The sequence below is a fragment of the Dendrobates tinctorius genome, unplaced genomic scaffold, assembly GCF_039654945.1.
Source record: "Dendrobates tinctorius isolate UK_male_01 unplaced genomic scaffold, ASM3965494v1 ptg000136l, whole genome shotgun sequence".
Classification (NCBI taxonomy): domain Eukaryota; kingdom Metazoa; phylum Chordata; class Amphibia; order Anura; family Dendrobatidae; genus Dendrobates; species Dendrobates tinctorius.
Genome location: NW_027361804.1, coordinates 5,036,275 through 5,049,288, shown reverse-complemented (window position 1 = coordinate 5,049,288; position 13,014 = coordinate 5,036,275). Strand labels below are relative to the sequence as shown.

Sequence of the window (13,014 nt, the reverse complement as noted above, 5' to 3'; positions counted from 1 at the left end):
GAAGTCCACGGGAGACCCGTACTGCCTGGCACCGCGCTGCTGTGTGGGTAGGACGGGTGTGTACGGTGTGCAGGGCTTGTGGGACATGGGTGGGAGATCCCTCTGTTCTCTCGGACCTCGACTGTCGGTCGTGGAGCGGGGGGGTCTGGAAATGTCTGGAGTCTGCTGGGAGTTGTGGTTGGTTATGGGGGAACAAGCGTGACCTTATACTGGACTTTACAAGTTCCTTGGGGGCTGGACTTAAAGGAAGTCATGTGACCTCTGGCTGTCATTGGCTGGGAGCTCACATAGGGCGGAGCAAGAGACACCGAGAATGTGACCTGTGCTGCTCCAGATACAATTGTAATGAGAATCGGCTGTGCGGGATGTTACACAGACACTGTGCTATAGCGGGGTCTCCCTTTCCCCCGGAGATCTTACCACCTCACTACTGAATACCTGAGCAACGCCACATAATACCACGGCGGAGGCTTCGGTTGCCAAGGATAAGATTCCGGCCGTTCTGCGGTGTCCGGTGTCGTCCTGCGACTGCCGCCACTTGTGTGGACTCTGCCGAGGGCGACGGATCCCCTTACCTCAAATGTAACACTTAGCGAAACGCAGACAATTCCCAGGTTGGGTTTCATGTAAAGAGTCACCCAGGGACCGAAATGTGGGAGGCAGCAAAGCCGAATGTGCACCCGGCGACTGTTCACTAACCGCCTGCTGCGACCTTGACGGATATCTGTAGAAAACATGTCTGTAATGTAAATAAGGGCAAAGGGGAAACCCAACCCCCTCCCCAGACCTAAGCAAGGTGGACGCACCCAAAAATGTAACATGCTTCCATCCAAATATATAACTACTATAATACTGCCCCTATGTACAAGAATATAACTACTATAATACTGCCCCTATGTACAAGAATATAACTGCTATAATACTGCCCCTATATACAAGAATATAACTACTATAATACTGCCCCCTATGTACAAGAATATAACTACTATAATACTGCCCCTATGTACAAGAATATAACTACTATAATACTGCCTCTATGTACAAGAATATAACTACTATAATACTGCTCCTATGTACAAGAATATAACTACTATAATACTGCTCCTATGTACAAGAATATAACTACTATAATACTGCCCCTATGTACAAGAATATAACTACTATACTACCGCCCTGTATACAAGAATATAACTACTATAATACTGCCCCTATGTACAATATAACTACTATAATACTGCCCCTATATAAAAGAATATAACTACTATAATACTTCTCCTATGTACAAGAATATAACTACTATAATACTGCTCCTATGTACAAGAATATAACTACTATAATACTGCCCCCTATGTACAAGAATATAACTACTATACTACTGCTCCTATGTACAAGAATATAACTACTATAATACTGCCCCTATATACAAGAATATAACTACTATAATACTGCCCCCTATGTACAAGAATATAACTACTATAATACTGCTCCTATGTACAAGAATATAACTACTATAATACTGCCCCTTTGTACAAGAATATAACTACTATAATACTGCCCCTTTGTACAAGAATATAACTACTATAATACTGCCCCCTATGTACAAGAATATAACTACTATAATACTGCCCCCTATGTACAAGAATATAACTACTATAATACTGCCCCCTATGTACAAGAATATAACTACTATAATACTGCCCCCTATGTACAAGAATATATCTGCTATAATACTGCTCCTGTGTACAGTGATGGCGCTAGGTGACTGTTGGGGTCTGATATTTGGGGTCGGTGAGACTCTTCTCTCTGCTCTTATTGCAGGCCGGGTGTTAATGATTTCGGCTCCGGGTGTGGCGGTGGTGTCGCCTGGTAGCGGTGCTATTACACGCGGTGTGATGACGGCATGGCTCTGGGGATTTGTTTTCCAGGAAGATGGCGCTTCGCTCTCGATAATTGGGCGCTGGGGGAAGCCGCTGGACGATCTCGGAGCCTCGTGCTGAGTCGCGTCATGAGACTTCTTTTAATAACCGCCATTCATCATGTATTGTGCAGGATGCTGGGGCATGATGGGAGTTGTAGTTCTATGAGGCATGTGCGTGGGGGGGTGTACTTATTTCCTGCTGTGCCGCTGATTGTCGGTCACATTCCTGTACAGTGGGGGCGACCTCTGCACACAGTAACCTCTGTACTGTGATCATCACTCCCATCCTCCGCCGCTGGCTTCCCTTTCATTACCTCATTGCTGCTCCTCTCTGCCATCAGCCGGTCATTGGTCAGGGAGGGTTGTGGGGTAAAGGCGTTTACAGCTCGGCCCTTATGTGTATCTCCTGGCAGCAGCGCTGGGACTTGTGGTTCACCTGACTGGCAGCTGTCCTAGACTATGCAGGGGCGCCTCTATTGGACAGGTGATGGATCTGCACTCATCTCGTCTCCTTTTACTATTGATCAGGGGACTCCTGCTTTTAGCTTTTCAGTTGGTGTAAAACTACAGCTCCCAACATGCCCTGCTGAGGATAGAAGGGTGCAGCGCTGCAGACGTGTTGTCAGTAAATACCGCCGTGCTCTCATCTACCGTAAGAACCGCAGACGCCAGTCCTGTAATACCCCCATCTTATTATCGAGGGGGAGGGGAGCGCACCTGACACCGGCGAAACATTACACACGTCGCAGAGCGTGACACACACTGCTCTGCACCTGACACCGCCACGGGTTATATACCGACACCAGATCTCATGGGGGCGATCAGATGTACACAGGTCACACGCCAAAGCCTCAGGTGTTACCGACGGCAGATCCTGAATACCTCATATTACACAGTATAGTATATGGGGGAGCAGTATTATAGTAGTTATATTCTTGTACATAGGAGCAGTATTATAGTAGTTATATTCTTGTACATAGGGGAAGTATTATAGTAGTTATATTCTTGTATATAGAGGCAGTATTATAGTAGTTATATTCTTGTACATAGGAGCAGTATTATAGTAGTTATATTCTTGTACATAGGAGCAGTATTATAGTAGTTATATTCTTGTACATAGGAGCAGTATTATAGTAGTTATATTCTTGTACATAGGAGCAGTATTATAGTAGTTATATTCTTGTACATAGGGGCAGTATTATAGTAGTTATATTCTTGTACATAGGAGCAGTATTATAGTAGTTATATTCTTGTACATAGGGGCAGTATTATAGTAGTTATATTCTTGTATATAGGAGCAGTATTATAGTAGTTGTATTCTTGTACATAGGGGCAGTATTATAGTAGTTATATTCTTGTATATAGGAGCAGTATTATAGTAGTTATATTCTTGTACGTAGGGGCAGTATTATAGTAGTTATATTCTTATACATAGGGGCAGTATTATAGTAGTTATATTCTTGTATATAGGAGCAGTATTATAGTAGTTATATTCTTATACATAGGGGCAGTATTATAGTAGTTATATTCTTATACATAGGGGCAGTATTATAGTAGTTATATTCTTGTATATAGGAGCAGTATTATAGTAGTTATATTCTTGTACATAGGGGCAGTATTATAGTAGTTATATTCTTGTATATAGGAGCAGTATTATAGTAGTTATATTCTTGTACGTAGGGGCAGTATTATAGTAGTTATATTCTTATACATAGGGGCAGTATTATAGTAGTTATATTCTTGTATATAGGAGCAGTATTATAGTAGTTATATTCTTATACATAGGGGCAGTATTATAGTAGTTATATTCTTATACATAGGGGCAGTATTATAGTAGTTATATTCTTATACATAGGGGCAGTATTATAGTAGTTATATTCTTGTACATAGGAGCAGTATTATAGTAGTTATATTCTTGTACATAGGGGCAGTATTATAGTAGTTATATTCTTGTATATAGGAGCAGTATTATAGTAGTTATATTATTGCACATAGGAGCAGTATTATAGTAGTTGTATTCTTGTACATAGGAGCAGTATTATAGTAGTTATATTCTTGTACATAGGAGCAGTATTATAGTAGTTATATTCTTGTACATAGGAGCAGTATTATCTTAGCCGAGATAAGTCAGTGTGTATGTATGTATGTATATATATATATATATATATATATACACACACAGTCATGGCCAAAAGTATTGACACCCCTGCAATTCTGTCAGTTTCTTCCTGAAAATGATTGCAAACACAAATTCTTTGCTATTATTATCTTCATTTAATTTGTCTTAAATGAAAAAACACAAAAGAGAATTAAGCAAAAAGCAAAACATTGATCATTTCACACAAAACTCCCAAAATGGGCCGGACAAAAGTATTGGCACCCTCAGCCTAATACTTGGTTGCACAACCTTTAGCCAAATAACTGCGACCAACCGCTTCCGGTAACCATCAGTGAGTTTCTTACAATGCTCTGCTGGAATTTTAGACCATTCTTCTTTGGCAAACTGCTCCGGGTCCCTGATATTAGAAGGGCGCCTTCTCCAAACTGCCATTTTTAGATCTCTCCACAGGTGTTCTATGGGATTCAGGTCTGGACTCATTGCTGGCCACCTTAGAAGTCTCCAGTGCTTTCTCTCAAACCATTTTCTGGTGCTTTTTGAAGTGTGTTTTGGGTTATTGTCCTGCTGGAAGACCCATGACCTCTGAGGGAGACCCAGCTTTCTCACACTGGGCCCTACATTAAGCTGCAAAATTTGTTGGTAGTCTTCAGACTTCATAAGGCCATGCACACGGTCAAGCAGTCCAGTGTCAGAGGCAGCAAAGCAACCCCAAAACATCAGGGAACCTCCGCCATGTTTGACTGTAGGGACCGTGTTCTTTTCTTTGAATGCCTCTTTTTTTTTTTTTTTTTCTCCTGTAAACTCTATGTTGATGCCTTTGCCCAAAAAGCTCTACTTTTGTCTCATCTGACCAGAGAACATTCTTCCAAAATGTTTTAGGCTTTTTCAGGTAAGTTTTGGCAACTCCAGCCTGGCTTTTTTATGTCTTGGGGTAAGAAGTGGGGTCTTCCTGGGTCTCCTACCATACAGTCCCTTTTCATTCAGACGCCGACGGATAGTACGGGTTGACACTGTTGTACCCTCGGACTGCAGGGCAGCTTGAACTTGTTTGGATGTTAGTCGAGGTTCTTTATCCAACATCCACACAATCTTGCATTGAAATCTCTTGTCAATTTTTCTTTTCCGTCCACATCTAGGGAGGTTAGCCACAGTGCCATGGGCTTTACACTTCTTGATGACACTGTGCACGGTAGACACAGGAACATTCAGGTCTTTGGAGATGGACTTGTAGCCTTGAGATTGCTCATGCTTCCTCACAATTTGGTTTCTCAAGTCCTCAGACAGTTCTTTGGTCTTCTTTCTGTTCTCCATGCTCAATGTGGTGCACACAAGGACACAGGACAGAGGTTGAGTCAACTTTAATCCATGTCACCTGGCTGCAAGTGTGATTTAGTTATTGCCAACACCTGTTAGGTGCCACAGGTAAGTTACAGGTGCTGTTAATTACACAAATTAGAGACAGGAAAGATGTATATCTTTGTACCGTGTTAGCCAGTAGATAGAAAAATATTCAGGATTGAGAGTCCTCAGTAGTTGATACCTTTTAATGGCTAACTGAAAAGATGGTAATACATTGCAAGCTTTCGAGACTACTCAGGTCTCTTCATCAGGCTAGACTAATACAAAATCTGAAGTCACATATTTATGCACAATACAGCCTAGAAAAAATGTAGGCTGTATTGTGCATAAATATGTGACTTCAGATTTTGTATTAGTCTAGCCTGATGAAGAGACCTGAGTAGTCTCGAAAGCTTGCAATGTATTACCATCTTTTCAGTTAGCCATTAAAAGGTATCAACTACTGAGGACTCTCAATCCTGAATATTTTTACAAATTAGAGAAGCATCACATGATTTTTCGAACAGTGCCAATACTTTTGTCCACCCTCTTTTTTTATGTTTGGTGTGGAATTATATCCAATTTGGCTTTAGGACAATTCTTTTTGTGTTTTTTCATTTAAGACAAATTAAATGAAGATAATAATAACAAAGAATTTGTGTTTGCAATCATTTTCAGGAAGAAACTGAGTATTATCTGACAGAATTGCAGGGGTGTCAATACTTTTGGCCATGACTGTGTGTGTGTGTGTGTGTATATATATATATATATATATATATATATATATATATATATATATATATATATATATATACACACACTACAGAGCAAAAGTTTTGACACACCTTCTCAATCAAAAGAGTTTTCTTTATTTTCAGGACCATGTAATTGTAGATTCTCTCTGAAGGCATCAAAACTATGAATTACCACATGTGGAATTATATAATTAACAAAAAAGTGTGGAACAACTGAAAATATGTCTTATATTCTAGGTTCTTCAAAGTAGCCACCTTTTGCTTTGATTACTGCTTTGCACACTCTTGGCATTCTCTTGATGAGCTTCAAGAGGTAGTCACCGGAAATGGTTTTCACTTCACAGGTGTGCCCTGTCAAGTGTAATAGGTGGGATTTCTCGACTTATAAATGGGGTTGGGACCATCAGTTGTGTTGTGCAGAAGTCTGGTGGATACACAGCTGATAGTCCTACTGAATAGATTGTTAGCTGCTTTTTTCTTGCCATAATACAAATTCTAAGTAAAGAAAAACGAGTGGCCATCATTACTTTAAGAAATGAAGGTAAGTTAGTCTGAAAAATTGGGAAAACTTTGAAAGTGTCCCCAAGTGCAGTGGCAAAAACCATCAAGGGCTACAAAGAAACTGGCTCACATGAGGACCGCCTGAGGAAAGGAAGACCAAGAGTCACCTCTGCTGCGGAGGATAAGTTCATCCGAGTCACCAGCCTCAGAAATCGCAGGTTAGCAGCAGCTCAGATTAGAGACCAGGCCAATGCCACACAGAGTTCTAGCAGCAGACACATCTCTACAACAACTGTTAAGAGGAGACTTTGTGCAGAAGGCCTTCATGGTAAAATAGCTGCTAGGAAACCACTGCTAAGGACAGGCAGCAAGAAGAAGAGACTTGTTTGGGCTAAAGAACACAAGGAATGGACATTAGACCAGTGGAAATCTGTGCTTTGGTCTGATGAGTCCACATGTGAGATCTTTGGTTCCAACCACCGTGTCTTTGTGCGACACAGAAAAGGTGAACGGATGGACTCTACATGCCTGGTCCCACCGTGAAGCATGGAGGAGGAGGTGTGATGGTGTGGGGGGGCTTTGCTGGTGACACTGTTGGGGATTTATTCAAAATTGAAGGCATACTGAACCATCATGGCTACCACAGCATCTTGCAGCGGCATGCTATTCCATCCGGTTTGTGTTTAGTTGGACCATCATTTATTTTTCAACAGGACAATGGCCTCAAACACACCTCCAGGCTGTGTAAGGGCTATCTGACCAAGAAGGAGAGTGATGGGGTGCTACGCCAGATGACCTGGCCTCCACAGTCACCAGACCTGAACCCAATCGAGATGGTTTGGGGTGAGCTGGACCGCAGAGCGAAGGCAAAAGGGCCAACAAGTGCTAAGCATCTCTGGGAACTCCTTCAAGACTGTTGGAAGACCATTTCCGGTGACTACCTCTTGAAGCTCATCAAGAGAATGCCAAGAGTGTGCAAAGCAGTAATCAAAGCAAAAGGTGACTACTTTGAAGAACCTAAAATATAAGACATATTTTCAGTTGTTTCACACTTTTTTGTTAATTATATAATTCCACATGTGGTAATTCATAGTTTTGATGCCTTCAGAGTGAATCTACAGTTTTCATAGTCATGAAAATAAAGAAAACTCTATGAATGAGAAGGTGTGTCCAAACTTTGGTCTGTACCGTATACATGTACACAGTGTATTACATATTTACAATTTATTAGTTTTTTGTTCTAAAGTCGTATTCCAATAGATATTATGTTCTATCTAAATATCTTGATTATTGGATCATAGAAATGATGAAATGTCGGATGTTCACATTGTACAATATATTTTTCACTTAAATATAAGCAATATATGTGGGAGTCGGAGTCGGTGGAAGGGAAATTGAGGAGTCGGAGTCGCAGGTTTGGCTTACCGACCCCTCAGCCCTGGTTATATTCCTGTACATAGGGGGCAGTATTATAGCAGTTCCCCTCCCCTGTGTCTCCCCCCCGTACTCGGTATATGACTACTTTTGCCCCGTTTTCTCGCCGGTCCGTTATAACCTTATAATCTACAGTCGGGCGTCGCTCACTTTCTCGTCTGGATGTTGACTCCTCGGTGATTTTCTGTCTCTTCCAGATGGAGCAGAATTGATTACGGCGCTTTATTCTGTCCAGGTCGATATCTGGCGGTTTGTAGACATTCGGCCTCAGATCTTGCAGGTTGCGGTGACGTCGGCCCCTCGTCATGATCGGCCCACCGTATTCGGGTGCAGTTCCTGGATGTGATGAGATACCTGTAGATTGGGTACCGGGTGTTGCAGGCCCTTCAGCACCAGCCAGTAACTGATCTCCTTGTCTGCTCCAGTCCTGCAGCACCCCCCCCGTACGTTCCCAGTGCGGGGGATCGGGACAGAGGAGTGATAAGTTCTGTAGCCCCCTCGCTGCTGCCGTCTCACACACCCCCCCCCCCCCCCGGACCCCCTCGCTGCTGCCGTCTCTCTCACCCCCCCCGGACCCCCTCGCTGCTGCCGTCTCTCTCACCCCCCCCCCCGGACCCCCTCGCTGCTGCCGTCGCTCACCCCTTTGCTGCCGTTTGTGACTTTTCTATATGTGAGCTTTTGCTCCCTGTTATCAGCCACTTGCTTGCTGCTCTGTTATATGGTGAGATGGTCGGCCTGCAGCTTCGGAGGAGGATGACCAGGTATAATTAGACCCTTTAGCCCCCGCGTCCCGTCACATGGCCGATCATTGATCTCTGCTCTTTCCTGGAAGCCCCCCGTGTTATTTTTAGGTGCATTACTTGTGCGCGTCCTGGGAATACCCACGTTTCCAGTAATGGAGCAGGCGGCAGGAACTGAAGGGTTAAACAGTCAGCGGTGGTTGTTTCTATAGTTACATCATCTTCCTCTGTACTTCCCCTTTAAATTGGTCCCAGTTGTCGATCGTCTGATCATGCTGCCCCTTTAAATAGAAGTGAGTTGTGATTTATTTTTGCTTTTCTTCCTTTTGCAGACCCCGGAGGACGGTGACGTAGTAGAGGAGCCCCCCCAAGAGGATGAAGGCTTCATGGGCATGGCTCCGCTCCTTCAGGCCCACCACGCCATGGAGAGGGTGGAAGAGTTCGTCTGCAAGGTGAGACACCGGGCAGAACTGTCATAGGTGCTTCTCAATGGGGGTCACTCCCCTGATGTTGGGGGTCCTGATCTCTTCCCTCCTTGTTCCAGGTGTGGGAGGGTCGGTGGCGCGTCATTCCTCACGACGTGCTTCCCGATTGGCTGAAGGACAACGACTACCTGCTGCACGGGCATCGGCCGCCGATGCCCTCCTTCCGGGCCTGCTTCAAAAGCATCTTCCGAATACACACGGAGACGGGCAACATCTGGACCCACCTACTAGGTAATGCGGACCCCCCGACTGGCGAGGGCGGGGCGAGCATGGCAGCGGTGCGGCTGTCACTTCACTTACAGGAACAGTTCACCACGTCACCGCTCGCCCGGCTGACGTCGCCCGCTCTCTCCTTGCAGGCTGCGTCTTCTTCCTCTGCCTGGGCATCTTCTACATGTTCCGGCCCAACATGGCATTCATCGCCCCTGTGCAGGAGAAGGTGGTGTTCGGCCTCTTCTTCCTCGGCGCCATCCTCTGCCTGTCCTTCTCCTGGCTCTTTCACACGGTGTACTGCCACTCGGAGGGAGTGTCCCGCGTCTTCTCCAAGTAAGTGACTGCTCTCTGGTGTCAGGCGGCGAGGCCGATCCGTGCCCCTCACCTCCGCTTCTCTCTTCTGAAGGTTGGACTATTCGGGCATCGCCCTCCTCATCATGGGCAGCTTCGTTCCCTGGCTCTACTACTCCTTCTACTGTAACCCGCAGCCGTGCTTCATCTACCTGATCATCATCTGCGTCCTGGGCATCGCCGCCATCATCGTCTCCCAGTGGGACCTGTTTGCCACCCCGCAGTACCGCGGCGTCAGAGCGGGTAAGTGCCTCCGCATCTCCATCGCTTGCCGTCACTTATTGATCACACTTGGAGAGGCTTAGAACACGTCGTCACCTGCTTCTAGTCGCAGCTGAGGGGTCGTTACAGTTGTATCCAGCTGATAAATCCTGTGGTTTTCAGACCATGTGACAATTTTTTTTTTTTCTCTCTTGCGCCCCCTACCTTCTCATAGGTGTATTTGTAGGATTGGGCCTCAGCGGGATCATCCCCACCCTGCACTTTGTCATCTCTGAGGGGTTCCTGAAGGCGGCCACCATGGGGCAGATCGGCTGGCTTCTCCTCATGGCCTCCCTGTACATCACCGGCGCTGCCCTGTATGCCGCCCGCATCCCCGAGCGGTTCTTCCCTGGAAAGTGCGACATCTGGGTAAGTGGCGGGGAGCCGGTGACACCCCCCCCCCCCCCTAGATCTGTGACTCTGTGCTGGGGCTGCTCTGATTGGAGGATGGTGTCGCAGACTATGACATCATCATCCTCCTCCCCCAATCACAGCCCAGCCAGCTGGCCGGACTATGACCTCATCGCCGACGCTGATTGGCTGCGGCCGCTCGCTGACGCGTCTTCCCCCGTCTCTCCGCAGTTCCACTCTCACCAGCTTTTCCATATCTTCGTTGTGGCCGGAGCTTTCGTCCATTTCCACGGCGTCTCTAACCTGCAGGAATTCCGCTTCACCGTGGGTGGCGGCTGCGCGGCGCAGGAGGTGCTGTGAGGATGTCGCCGCCACGGCGGGAGCGCGGCACAAGATCAGCCACCGCACAAGATGGCCGGGAGGACCAGGGCCTTCCAACACCACCGTGTGACGGGCGGAGGAAAGGCGGCGGACCACAAGTCCCAGACAGACTGGAACCTAACAATCTTACCTCAGATACCAAGTGTATGACTGTCTAATTTATTCCTTTGGGGGGGGGGGGGCTCGCATATCTTTAACCCTTTCCATTTTGGGGGAGGGGGGATTGACGCGCTCTCCTGCTCTGACGCTGCTTGAGCTTCCCGGGAGACTCCACCCCCTGTGGGCGGGGCTAATCCTGCGGTATGACGCCTATCGCTTCTGGGGGGGGGGGCGCTTTTTTTTTTAATATATATTTATGGGGGTCTTACACAAAATATTTGTGTAACGAAGATTTCCCCCACCCTCCCCTATGGCGACATTTGTTTGAGGAGCGGTCGGCGAAGATCTGATGTAAATACGGCAAAAAAAATTACTTTTCTGTTAAAAAAAAAAAAAAAAAAATATATATATATATATATAAAAAAAAAAAAATTCTAGAAATATTAAAAAATTGGGGGAAAAAACAAAGTTCTAAACTCAATGTGAGAAGCGTCTGTACCATTCACTGTTCTGGACGGGTTTGCACAAAGGTGGAGCTGGGAGGGAACGTGGGCACCATGACGGAGAGGCGCCCCCTACTGCTGGTTACAAAGCTGTCATCCGACCGGCCGGCCACGGGGGGTCCGCTGCATGAATGGGACCACTACAGAAAAGCTTCCCGCTGGGTGGATACAGGCCGCCCTCCGCCGTGACCCCGGCCCTCCCCGGCCCTCGAAGGATCAGCCACCGGGTTTATTTTTTGCTTTTAGTGATGAGGGAAAAGCGTAAACTTCACTTTTTTTTTTTCTCCAGCAGTCGGGGGGTCCGGATTTAGAAATATCAGTAAAATGATCTCAGGACTCGGGTGGGAGTCGTCCATCCATGGTAACTCTGTATCGGGGGGCCGGAGGACACAGAGCCAGGTGCACATGTGACAGCCGGACCACGCAGACCCAGATCCGAGCCCCCAAACATCAGCGGTCCAGTTTGGATTCTTGTCCTAGAACTTTTTCTCTGGTTTGCAGGAACGTCCATTGTGCTCTTCAGGGGCCCATGAGAAGGGGGGGGGGTTAATATGGAAATGGTGGAGCGTGCGTCACATTACAGAGGGGCCCAAGGGGCTTCGCCTTATACTTTCCTTGGGAGCCACCAGTGGACCTGTAATGTGCTGCTGCCCCCGCAGGCCAGGAGAGGTACGTGCTCTAGTTGCACTAGGCCCAGCCTGGTGACTCCTCGTGGGCGGGGCCTAATTTTATCCTCTTTCTCATGTGAGGGCGCAGCAGACGTCGCCCGCCTGTCATCAGCCCCCGCGGTCGGGTCACTCTCCGCTTCTATTCTCAGTAATTAGTGGCCTTGTTAATATTCGTTTACTGTGAGAAGCAGCAAAGCACATTCAGGGGGGCAGAGACTTCGGGGTTCATTCTGAATTCTCACTGTATTATTCACTTTCTGTTCAATAAAAAGAGAAATTTAAAGTCACGGCTGCCTCCTTGTCCTCCATCTGCCCATTCACAAGCCCAGGTCGGGGGTATATGGCGGGGCGCAGGTCACGTGACCTCGTCCCCTCCTGTTACGGTTATGCGGCCGCCATGTTGACACACTGCAGGATGTGACCCGAACTACAGCGCCTATTATTGACATCATCATCCCCTCTAATTTATAGCATGGAGACCCCATCACTAGATGGCGCTCCTGGATCCGGCAGCCTGTGCTTTGTATGATGGGAGTTGTTCCCACATCCCATGATATGATTGCATCAGATTCATTACGCTGCTGCCACCTGCTGGATAGATCAGGAAGCGCCTTAGTGATAAAAGTGGAGCCATCTTCTGGGGAAAACTGGTACTGCATCCAGTAATATCCCGTTTAAGGTTGCTTTATAGAGAAACCATTTAAATCACTTTCAAGATTTTCTAAATAAAAAAAAATGTTTATTTTAAAATACAAATCTTTCAGTATATTGGAAAGTAAAGCCCCTGTGCACCCTACTGTGACAACAAATTATGAGTATAGGAGCTTCGATATCCACTTCTTTACACAGAAATAAAGGCTCCTCTGTGCAGGTGGAAGAGCGAAACTTCACCTGAAG

The 13,014-nt window shown here is 46.2% G+C and overlaps 1 protein-coding gene across 4 annotated transcripts in view; it reads left to right on the top strand.

Moving 5' to 3' along the window:
• Positions 1-12,404, top strand: part of ADIPOR2 (adiponectin receptor 2) — a 34,991-nt gene extending 22,587 nt beyond the window's left edge. For all 4 annotated transcript variants that reach the window (XM_073544145.1, XM_073544142.1, XM_073544143.1 and 1 more), the window contains exons 3-8: positions 9,138-9,257; positions 9,350-9,521; positions 9,650-9,836; positions 9,910-10,097; positions 10,291-10,484; positions 10,698-12,404. In XM_073544145.1, coding sequence (XP_073400246.1) covers positions 9,138-9,257; positions 9,350-9,521; positions 9,650-9,836; positions 9,910-10,097; positions 10,291-10,484; positions 10,698-10,826 — 990 coding nt within the window. In that variant the 3' untranslated portion in view covers positions 10,827-12,404. The remainder of the gene's footprint in view (positions 1-9,137; positions 9,258-9,349; positions 9,522-9,649; positions 9,837-9,909; positions 10,098-10,290; positions 10,485-10,697) is intronic.
• The last annotated feature ends 610 nt before the right edge of the window (positions 12,405-13,014 follow it).